This window comes from Cyprinus carpio, chromosome B8 (genome assembly GCF_018340385.1).
Source record: "Cyprinus carpio isolate SPL01 chromosome B8, ASM1834038v1, whole genome shotgun sequence".
Lineage (NCBI taxonomy): Eukaryota > Metazoa > Chordata > Actinopteri > Cypriniformes > Cyprinidae > Cyprinus > Cyprinus carpio.
The window spans coordinates 11277679-11290182 of NC_056604.1; the positions used below are offsets into that span (position 1 = coordinate 11277679).

At 39.9% G+C, this 12504-nt stretch overlaps 1 protein-coding gene across 2 annotated transcripts in view; it reads right to left on the reverse strand.

Moving 5' to 3' along the window:
- Window positions 1-10765, reverse strand: part of LOC109065545 (IQ motif and SEC7 domain-containing protein 2-like) — a 70191-nt gene extending 59426 nt beyond the window's left edge. The window contains exons 1-2 of one of the 2 annotated variants that reach the window (XM_042729638.1): window positions 8141-10765; window positions 2477-2506 (exon numbers count right to left, since the gene is read on the reverse strand). In XM_042729638.1, coding sequence (XP_042585572.1) covers window positions 2477-2506; window positions 8141-8637 — 527 coding nt within the window. In that variant the 5' untranslated portion in view covers window positions 8638-10765. The remainder of the gene's footprint in view (window positions 1-2476; window positions 2507-8140) is intronic. The other variant, XM_042729639.1, reaches the window with a different exon arrangement.
- Window positions 10766-12504: the final 1739 nt, after the last annotated feature.

The window sequence follows — 12504 nt, forward strand, 5'->3', positions numbered from 1 at the left end:
GGCTGCATGAATATCTTTTCAGCTGGAGGCTGTAGATGTGTATTAACACCACCAAATGGTGTTTGGTTTCAAATAATTATCCTGTTTCAATGCGCTTAAGTTGCCATATTTATCTGACCTGATTTAGACATCAAGTTTAGCAAAGACTATTGGCATGAAAATGTAAACTAGTATAAGAGCCCATCCTTTGCACATGTTGACAAATCCAGTAATCCAAAGAAGTCTGCACTGAACACAACAGATGTCAAGTTGAAGTCGTTGTTCGAATTCAAGGAGACAAGAACAAAATTACAGACTTTGTACAATGGTCTCCCCTAACCATATGTCCTGGGACAATGTTCCCAGCTGTTCCACCCTGAGATGACCCTGCATTCTGCTGAATGTTTGATAATAAATTTTGCACAAACAATAAAATTCATGTGCTGAATCCACAAAACACACAAGTTGACATTTGGTCCCAAACAAAGCATCAGCAACAACTCTTGTGAAATTATGTTGTGTCACTCTACAATATAAGCAGATCTATTATACAACTGTTCACAGAAACATAATCCCTGAGAGCTCTTATTTACTAATGAAAAGAGCTGTAATATAATTCTACCCCTCAGAGACACTCAGAAACTAAACTTCAGATATATTGATGCGTAGTATACTGCATGTCTACACATGGTCTGCGTTTAAGAAAAGCTCAAGAGATTTCCATGGAATAAGAGCACAGCATCTCTCACACCCTTTGCATGTTCATTTATTCAGTATTTTGGATCATTTGATAATGCTCCCAATTGTGTGAGGCACTCCAAACTACATTAGACACATGGCAATGCAGATATGTTCCCACTGAGAAAGCAGTGAGGAAAAGCAAACACTGAATGAAAACAATAAAATACAACTATTTAACCGTGCAAAGCTCAGAAAGCAAAACAATGCGTCTTTCTGTGTAAAAGGTAGAACACATTTTCCATACTTTAATTTATTCAGTCTCATTTTGGTGCAATTTATCTTTTTTTTTTGTCACCTCTATTAAAAAAAAAAAAAAAAAAAAAAAAGCTATACAAATAAATAAAATACAAAAAAAAAAAAAATTGAAAATATAAAAAAAAAAGCTAAATAAAATGTTAAAGCAAAATATTAAAACAATACTGAAATAACACTGCTAGAATACACTTGTTCACATGCTCTGTACAAAAGAAAGTGCTGAAGTATTACATCACAAGTCCAGTTAGAACGCAGCGCAGCTCTAGGGCTCGTGGTTGAAAGCAGCGGCTGATGCCCTCAGGAGCTGAGTGATGCATTGCTGCTGACTGCGGACTGCAGGGGCTGCTGGGGTGGGAGAGAAGCTCACGGCAGCCCCGCAGCAAACCTCTGCTGTGAGTTATTTCCATGCTCAGCACAGCAGGGACCAGCACGCTCTCACGTGACACCTCCGCCGGCTCAGGAAATCAGGTTGAGCAGAAATACCAAAGCGCTTTCATTAATTATTGCAACCTTGCATTAATGTTGCGGTGAAAAATGAAAACAAGCATGATTCATAGCGCAACGCATAAACAATGTCACATTTATGAGAACGTATAAATGCGATTTAACAATGCAGGAACAATTAAATTCACATCCATATCGGGGGAGCGACTCATGAACCGAGGACAAAAGCATCCGGAGAGTAATTATAGTGAAACGTGACATAGCCGCGGCCTTGTCCTCAAGCACCGTTTGTCTGTGTCCTTCTGCTGTGTGTAGGGTACACAATTACACACACACCCACACACAAGAAACGGGTTATGTATTACACAAGCAACTTTTTCGGCAATCCAGTTCATCTACAGGTGTTGCCATGACAACCAAATCATTTATCCTTCAGATCCCCAGCTCGTGCCCATGGTGAGGAATCGTCATAACGCCACCGCAGCATCAAAACGGCTTTTTTGTAGCAAAAAATATTCTCAACATATCAAAATCCAGCACATTCTTGCCATTTGACCTTTTTCCCTGCACCCACTAACACTCCCACACGCAAAACGCACGCACACAGCTGGGCTATTACTCATGTAACTTCTGACTAACCACTGACGCCCATGTTGGCATTCACTATATGGGCGAATGCAAACGACATGCATATCAATACCCATTAACATACTCACACTGGGCATACTGGTCACTACGGCAACGGCTAACAGGGAGTCTTGCAGCCAAGTGATGCTAATTCTCGATTTCCAAATGCTTTTCATCCCTCATGTTCTCACACTTTGCTCATGGTGCTGTTCTTCTGCTAAAACTGCCCCAGATGCAATAGCCCTTTCATACGGGGAAGCAATAAGTCATTAGAAGCAATGGCATGTCCCACATGCATTCAAGCTGCCCTAGATAGAACAGGCCTCTGTCACTCGATGGAGCGTGCGCTACTACAGGAGTCAGGTGCACTGTGGAGGAGGAAGAGGAGGAGAAGAAGAAATGGAGATTGAATGAAAGAGAGAACACAGACCTGTCTTTGTTGGAAGAGTCTCCTTTTGGCCTGTGGATCCAGTGGAAGAAAGAGTAAGACACAGACAGACAGACAGACAGACAGACAAACAAAGAGACACACAGAAAGTGGAAGTGTCAGTAATGTTATATTTTTGAACACATACAGTTAGGAATACATAGAAATCAACTGAGCAAATACAAATAGATCTTGTGCAGAGAAATGATTTGAATGATCACAAAAATCAATGTTTTTTTGTTTTGTTTTTTAAATCCACTTGAAATCCTGATCGACTAAATTTTTTTCTCATTTACAAATTCATGCCAATCATGAATTGAAGTGATGGGACAAACAACAGTTACGTGAAAAGTGGATTTTGTAGATACCGATAGCTAGGTTGGCCCACACAAACACATACAAAAAAAGACAACAATGAAAGTTTTACACACACACACACATACTCACAAATAGTATATATATTATATATATATATATATATATATATATATATATATATATATATATATAAGTTTTACACACACACACACACACACACAAACAAAAAAAAAAACACACACACACACACACATACTCACAAATAAAAAAAAAATTGTACTTTATTTAAAAAAAAAGTACTGAGCTATACTTTGTAATTGAATAAAAATATTAATATTATTTATTATATTGATCAATCAAGTTAGTTCATAGATATTAACTAATGTTAACAGAAGGACCTTTCAAATTTAAAAATGTTTTAGTAATGGTAAATGTTGAAATTAACAATACTTCTACAGCTTTCATCAGCTTTTAATCTTATTGTTACTAAAGTCATGGTTAAATTTCAATAGTCATGCTTAAAGATGTCCATCTTTAAATATTCACACAAAGGCCATAACATAGAGATCACATACATCTCATTATTGTATGCATACTCTCACATTTATTTTTCTTCTATTTTAGAACACTTGATTATCTAAAGATGGCTGCACAATAGATGATTTATTTCTATTAAGACAAATCTTAACCGATTTTAAAACCATGGGAGACCACAGACAAGACAGTTCAACTGACTTTTATCCTTATAATCCTCAGAACGAACACACTAGATGATTCGACCAGACTACAAGACCACACACTTGATGACTGTAGGAACGATTTCACAGTGGCACGTAATCTCACGGAGACTCACGAGATCTAACGAAAAAAAAAAACAAAAAAAAATATAGATTTTCACATCTCTCTCCCCTCACACTCCTCTTTCACACACATAAAAAAAAAAATATATATTATAAAAAGGAATATGGGTGATGTTCTCTGCTTTCATGGCATGTTTGTGACTGCAAGGTTTCTGCTATAGAAGCACGCAACATCCGGGTATCACGTCAGAGGCAGGCCGATCAAGAGTCAGTTGAGTTCGGGGACACTCTATCTCAAACGGGAGCAGTTAAATAATCGTAATGACATCAGCATGGATTTTTGACAATAGCCGATAGTTCCAGCAATCAACTATCAGTCCACCTCTGCTTCAAACCAATGAGATTTCACAGTGGCAGAGCTACCCAGCTCAGAAACCAATCAACCCAAGAAATATTTAAATAAGAAAATTAATCCAGGGTTTACAAATGCGCAGTGTTAAATATTTTTGTTAGGAATCACTCTGGGTTATCAATATTGTAAAAGTCACATGACGCCTTCTGTTATGCTGCTTTTTATGTGCTGTTTGACACCAGTGCATGGCAAAACACTCTTCATTTAAACTAGGTTAAAATTAATTAAGACTTTGATTACAACTAATAAAATAGACTATCTTACAAAGCAGCAGGTGTCGGGTTTGACTGACATGTGGGCTCCTCCATAGACATTCAATTATTCAAACATAATTGTATAAACTCTATTAGTCAGTCCTCCAACACCCAGTGTATTACTCACAGACTCGCGTCTACGACAGTAATTGCCACCTTCAATGGACAAATGTAATTAACACCGGCCATGCTAATTATTCTGAGAAACAATCCCACCTCAACAGCTCCCCCATAGCAGTAGTTACACTTGTTCATTAGCTGAAAGCATTACACCAGAGAGAGAGCAAGATTGTGATCACCCAAGTTGGGTCATTTGGATTCGCAGGCATCTGTCTGATGGGACGGGAGCAGATAAACGGATCTAAACCGAAAAAGAGCTCACATGAAAAAGGCGACACTGTAAACGACCCTTGTGGTTGAAAAGAGAAGAGGCGACCCTAAAGAAAATGCCAAATGACATGTTGGTGTGCCATCTGCTCAACACCAAGGGAGGGCTGGTGAGGGGGTGAACAAGGCATTAGAAAATTTGGCAAGAGAGAGAGAGGGAGAGAGGGAGAGAGAGAGAATGGACATGGATGAAGTATATTCAAAAACAATCAAATGATGGCTAACTTTCAAAAAAAAGTCCCCAAAATCTATCAGTAAACAAGCCATCTGCCCTCACAGGGTCATGTGACTTTTCATTGTTTCAGGTGAAGTGAATGCTAAGCGAAAGCTAGCAGCCCAAAAGTTACTCAGGTGTAAAGTAAACACATGGCCACATCTACCAGATGCTGTTTACATGACTGCTAGTGAGTTCATGTGAATCATCTGATGACATAGGAGATGACACCAAGGCAGAGGAGTTGAAACTACTTTTATCTTCACGTTACACACACACACACACACACACACACACACACACACACACACACACACAAAAACAACAACAACCAAAGATTTACTTAACACAAGCAGCAAAGATTATTATAATGTTTGAATCAGAATGAGACTCAAGACAGAATCTCATGAATAAACTGGGATATTTTAATTGCGAACAAAATGAGCAAACAAGGTGTTGGATGAGGATTTACTCACTGACAATAACTCAACCAAAAGGGCATGTTGATCATTCTGTTTGACACCGGGGTCTTTTTTGCCTTGGTTAACAAGGACAAACCTAATATAAGAATGTGTAAAATTACCGATAATGACATAAAATTGAAATAACTTATTACTGTTATAATTTTCCACAGCTTGGTAAAAGTCAAACCTAGAAGCTGAAAATGGAGTGAAAAAAAAAAAAAAACATAGATCTGCTTTTTTGCCATTTATGGAGAAAATGCTAGAGGTGTTAAAACCGTATTTCTCACATCTTTTAGATCTGTAGACATGCAAAAAAAAAAAAAAAAAAAAAAATTAATTGAATAATGAATTATACAAAATAGACAAAAGATGGACTACAAGATAAAAAACAAATCACAATTTTTCTCATTTAAGAAATTTCTTTTTACATTTCATTAGAATTATTTTCACATAAGCACAATTCAAGAGAATGTCAACTAATATGCAGTTTTTGTTTACCTAGCTTCCTGATTTATTATATTCTTCATATACACTAACACTCTCTGCACTAAGGAAATTTGTAAGCCCTCTAAAAGCTTCTTCTAAAAGCTCTCAAAAGGAACAGTGAATTTCCCTAATATTAATTCCAAATCATGTCAACTTTTTCTATTAAAACTACAAAAAGATCATATTGTGCACAAGGTTGTATAAGTGCATTTATTCAGCAAACACAAATGCAATTTCGTCTCAGAAAATAGCAATTGATCAAATCATTGAAAGAATCTTTTTTGAAAAGATTCAAATCAATGGTATAAATCAAAATTGCCTTTCCTAACAAATACTACAGTTAAACCATAATTACTATGCAAGAAGCCAAGTACGCTATCTGCCCTCAAGGAAAAGAAGAAATAAGTCTCAGATGAGAAAGAAAGCACACAATTTATCTCGGCAAACGGAGGGCATTCTGGTTTCTCTCCATTGGAAAGGAGGGCAAGAGAAACAAATAAGAGGTGTGCATATTGGAGAAACAAAACATAGAAAGTGAGCAACACAAAAAGGCTGCAGTGCATTCTGCAGCCTCTTCCGCTCTCGCTCTCTGACTCTATGCTTCGCTCTCCCACACAAGTTGATCCACAATCTGACTCTGCGCTGAATTTTAATCACAACCTCTCCTACACAGTGGCCCGATCATACATGCAAAACGAATCTCCACACCACACCAGTCGCCTGCCTTAAAAACTACAGGAGATGCTGTACTGCAGTGCTCAACACTGATCCAATCCACCAAATGTTAATCTCCACACGCTCAAGCACACATCTGTATGCATTGTGCGCTGTGATAAGGCCGGATCAAGTGCACACTACAGATGGGAGTGATCAGAGATGCAATGGAGAGGTCGATTCCTCAGCAATGCAGGGAGGGAGACAAACAACTTAACTGTCAGCAGCACAAGGAGTGGCCCACTACACTTCTGTGCCATCTCTCTCTCTGGATTTGTATGGAGCATGTTGACGCAGCACATGCTGGGAAGGATATTGACAGTCTTGAGGCTACTGACAGCTTTGCTCACTGTGGAAATCTTTTCAGAGATTTATTTTCCTCCAACACTTTTTAAAACCATACAAGACATCAATAGTTTAAAATGAACGTCATGCCAAACCCTACAGGGTTGCACACCATTCACAAATGAATTGGTTTAACATTTTAAATTGCAATTCATTCCAAAATGATGTAGTAAAAATGTTATAGAACTGCAGTTCAAATGTAATCTGAAATTGAAATAAAAAAAAAAAAATGAATAAGACTCACTTTGAATGTCTACTAGACAAAGTCTTGTTTGAAGGAGATAGATAGATTGATAAACTGTTTGTGCACTTCAAATTGCTTATTTGATTCCACATAATCTTAGCTAAACACTTAGTTTACAGTAAAATAAAACTAAACTTCCTTGAGCTTCCTTGTTCTCCAGAAAACTTCACTGGCACAGTCCAATCTCCTTCAAAATCAAAATAAGTTATTACATTTGTGACAGATTTAGCATGCTAATTCAATCCCAGGTTCCCATGACATTAGCCTGTAACTCTGCCAAAGGCTCAGCAGCACGAGTCTGTCGGCTTATGTAATGCTCAGGCTCGATGGCACAGCCAGCTGCCTGTCCGATGGCCTGGAAAGAGTCCTATTGTGACAGACTGTTGCACTCAATTTCAGTTTTGCAAGACAGACAGAGTGCAAGCCAGAGAGATACCCTCTGAAAGGCATTTTCTGTTCTTTGGTTCCTGACATTATAAGACTTAGTTCTGCACCAATATTACTAGCGTATTGTAAATGCTGTTAAAATACTAGTGTGTGATGTAAAACAACTCAAACTGTGTACAAACATCCACAAGTATGTGTAGTTTAAATCGTTATCCAGTGTCAGTGAATTTTACTCATACTTGCTTTAAAGGATACACCAAAAAAATTCCATCATCAACAACACCTCATCATTTTCCAACCAATCATGAATTACTTCCTTCTGACACAAAATAAAAATAAAATAAATTACGTTTCAACTGTTCATACAATGAAAGTCAATGGGGACCAAAAGAACACTAGAACTTTGGAACAACATGACAGTACATAAATGACAGAACTTTTATTTTTAAGTGAACCATTCCTTTCAAATATATTGATTACTATAAACTGTAGTCTATTTAGTTAGCACACGCACCAACATACAGTCTTAAAAACGATTTTTAAAATTGACAGTTTTCTAAACAGCCAGCATTGAGGCTGTGGAAACTGTTTTTTAGTAGATCCTCAGCTATGCAGTAAAAGAGCCCTCAGGCCTGTACTTACTGTCTCTGCAGAGAGCTTCCCAAACTGGTAGCAGCGCCGTCTTTTTCTCGTTCCCTGTCTCGGTCCCTCTCTCGCTCCGTGGCATTGGCTCCAGCTGACAGGCTTTGGCCGAGCCTCATGTGCGTGTTGGCATTGACGCGCCGGTCCCGTGGTGGCACGGGTGGAGGTGGGGGTGGGGGGGCCGGAGCCGGGATGGGTATCGGGATGGGCCTGCTGTTGTGGCTCTGATTGGCATATATGTGGGTGGAGGTTGCAGCGTTGGAAGTGGGTGGCTGGACGGGGTGGATAGGGGGTGGAGGTGGGGGTGGGCAGGGCTGTCGGTCCAACCTCAGGTCTTTGTTCTCCTGGCTGAGCCGGTCCAGCTGCACTTCAAGCTCCTCAATGCGCCGCCGTTGAGTTTCCAGAAGCTTCTGTTGGCTCTCGATGATGTTGTTAAGCTCCAGCAGGTACTCCACTGCCCGATTAGGGCTCTCTGGGCTGCCCTGCCCAGCATCCATGCTGATGGACACTTGCGTGACAGTCACCGTCAGCTGGGACAAGCTTCTGGATTCACCCAGAAAGAGGAAGCTCTCCCCCCCACGTGGAGCAGGTGGGGGGGAGAGACGGAAATGTGTTGGGAGTTAGAGTTGAGTTACCGGAGTAAAATGGTCAATGGTTTTAATCTGAGATTCCCCAAAGTTAAATTCAGCTTTGGAAGTCACAGTACTGGAACGCGATGAGGAAATTCCATATTGAGAAATTGTATTCACATTCAAGGGATGATGATAATGTTAACGAGAGGATTTGTTTGTTTGTTTACGATTGGTGTCAGCATGTAATTGTTTATGTGTGCATTGCTATTCTTCTGTCAAATGTGCCATTTTTACACTGCCACCAAGGAATCATGGAATTGAGATCAAAGCCAGTTTGCAGAAATGAACTTCAGTCATTTAGCCATTTATTACGGTAATGAAAGTGATCAAAAAACTAATCTGACAGAGTCATCATAGAACATTCCTAGCACCTCAAGTCCAAGGTAAGGATGCACCGCAAAAAGCCAAGTCAGCAAATATCCATTACACAGGAAGGAAAGCAAATTTCCTTTTCGTCCATTTCTATGGCGTGCATCCTCTTCCGTTTCTCTTTCAAATGTGGAGTTGAAGCACTGCAGCTGTTTTCTGGCCGTCTATTCATGACTCATATTCCAGACTGAAGTGTTTGGGAGACATTTTCGTCGGTAGTCATTCTATTCCAGAGGCAATTGAGATGGAAAGGTAGAGAGAGAGAGAGAGAGAGAGAGAGAGAGAGGGACCAAAGTTCTTCTGATAAATCCACTGCAATACTAAATTGGCTTCTGGGAGGTGTGCGCATGTCTTTCAGAACAACCCAGTTCCCCCTTCTCTCTTCTTCGCACCCTCGTTACAAAACCAAGATCTCTCCATTCAAGCCATTAATATTGCTCATCATTATGCATCGTAAGACATGGAATTAAATTTCCCACGCATGATGCATTTCAACTCATTGCAAAGTCCGTTCAACACAATATTTGGTTATTTAATAACACACTACTTCTTTGCGCCTTCATTCCATTATTTCTGAAGATTAATCTCTCTTCAGTGTAAAATAATTACATCTGTCATTAATGTTTCATGCACGCATTTGTCGTTTACTCACGAGCGGTTTCACACTTATTGCCCAGACAGTCCTTGAAGACAATCGCGCATCTCCAACGCGTACAGCTGCGCGATAATGAGGCGATGTGTAGAATGCGTCCCAAAGCGATGGCATCAAAGTCGATCAATTCTCCAAATTCGACGTTCCAACGTAAAAAATAAATAAAAAATCTGGTATTTTAATGAGTTTAAACCGAACAAATGATTGATCTTCTGTTGCGGATGATCGAAACGCGTTCCTCTCGATCAACTAAGACAAAATCGAGGGGAAGTAACAATCCTTGCGGCAGGATGTCCACTGCCTGTCGAGTTTTATTTCGCTTTGTGTATCAATCAGCGCAAAGGCGCTCAGGTCCCAAAACAGCTGAGACGCGCAATACAGCGTCCGCGTGCTCGTCCACACAGTGTCAAGCCAATGCGCGCGAGATCATTAAATAACACCCATGCTGATGGAGCACAGCTGTCATTATCATTTTTTAAAACAATTTATGGAGACTGCGTTGCATGACAACTAATTAAACTACCCCAAACGGTTTTGTCTTCCAGTATATGACAGATGCCAAGACGTGTTGATGCCAGTGACTAAGGTTATTCGTTCATGAATTAATTGCTCACATGTTGAACAGGCATGCATTCCCTCCTGATGCTCCTTGGACAGCCCTGCACCTGCCGCCCCTCGCCGCCATTTGGTTTCACCGCAGTGGCCACATGTGTCTCGATCGCTAGTTTCGCAGCATGTCGATGATGCTCAGCGCCTCTCGCCGTGGTAAAGGGTGATGAAGGGGTTAAATTCATTTGAATGAGTCAGAGAGAATATATTTTTCTTTTCAATCGAGGCTCTGACGTTAGTCCAAGCTTGTAGCGCTAAAGGAACATGCCGGGGAAACTGTATCCCCGTGGTCGGCCATTTTGGAACGCGGTAACATTCATTTCGACGGGAGAGTGGCTCTTTGTGCTGAGCCAAAATGATTGCAGTTTCTCTCTCTCTCTCTCTCTCTCCCTCCTACACACACACGCACACGCACACCTAAAGACTCAAACCGAAGGCTGTGTGGTGCATCCAATCTGCAGAAAAAGCAAACCAGCATAGATTTATTTTACACATTGAGTCAACGTTGTTCATTCACTGCAGTCCAAATTTAAATTTAAGCCAGCAACAGGTAGCCTACATTAATATAAAAACAGGCTTTGCGCGGTTAATGTGATCTTAAGATGATGATAGTGCCTAGTATGAATATTTAATTTGGTGTTATAATTTCTACTGCAGCAAAAACCTCGGAGAAGTAGCTTTCGGCTTTTATAGCAATTTTAGGATGTTCCATGTGCTGAATCACTCTCATGCTCTCTGCTTTCAACACCCACATTAAACCATCCATTTTTTCTTACTTCCACCCACACGTCCTGCCCTCTCTTTCTCTCTCTGTGCCTTAGTCACAGTTGAACTGTTTATGAGTGAAAGGGATGTGCTAAGCACATGCAAGACAAGGAGACCACTATGCTGTGGTTTACTTTATCATTAGGGCTTAATTTGTCTATTTAATGGCAGTAAGATTCCACATTAGGGGTAGAATTATGCTTCTGTCAACAGCTGAATTCACCGATACATTGCAGTGTGACATTACGTATAATCTCGTGCCTGCTGAGTTGTACAACCAGTCTCAATCATCTTTCTAGTTCAGTAGTCAAGGGAGGCAGTTATTTCAAAGACTGTTCCACTGTCAAAGACATTCCAGTGATAAATTACTACAAAAGACTTGTAAGTATAATGCTCAAAAATGCTGTCTAGATAGGCAGGTCACTGTTTTTTGAAACAAAAGCCACTCTGTGATGACCTCTGGGTCCAGGATTAATCTTTACCTCAGCATTCTGCATCACTGGTACATCAGCTCACTCCAGATGCCCTCTTCTGAAAGTTCATGAAAAACGTGTTCACGCGTGAGAGTCTGTGCTCAGCATGGGCGAACTGGGCACACTTCGCTCATATAGAGCATATCCACTGTTTATATAAGAGGTGCATGCAGAGTAGAAAAGAGTTGCAGAGGGGGAAAAAATGATGTATGGAGAGAAATCCATTTAATTTCTTACTCTCCCACACAGAATACTTAATTATTCAACTGTATAATTCTCTTTGCATTTTGATTAATCTTCATTCTATCTATCTATCTATCTATCTATCTATCTATCTATCTATCTAGCTATCTATCTAGCTATCTATCTATTGTCTCTCACTATATGTACATCATCCATCCATCCATCCATCCTATTATTTCATCATCTTTTTCACTACTCCTTTTCATTTCATCCCCTTATATCTTTCGTTCCTGTTTTTCATCTCTCTTGTGCTCTTTTATGTCTCTGACACCAGTCATAAAAAAAGCTGGAGAACATTGTGAAGATCTGAGCTTCAAAACTACTGTCATGTTTTCAACCCGCCCCATCTCTTCCTCTCTCTCCCCACAGGGCAACCACAGCATTTGTTCTCTCACACTGAGCTTTCGATTCCCTCTTAAATGCTTTAGGAACATTTCCTATTCTTTAACTATTCATTCACAAGAAGCGTGTTATATAAGGAGCTTCATCAACATGTCACATTGGTTTTACAGTTGATCTGATATTTGCTCTGTAGAGCTGTGTTGGATTTATGTGGTCTGGTCCAATTGTTGTCTCGTTCTGACAGTGACATTAGCGCTTAGATAGCAATGGAAGTGCTCC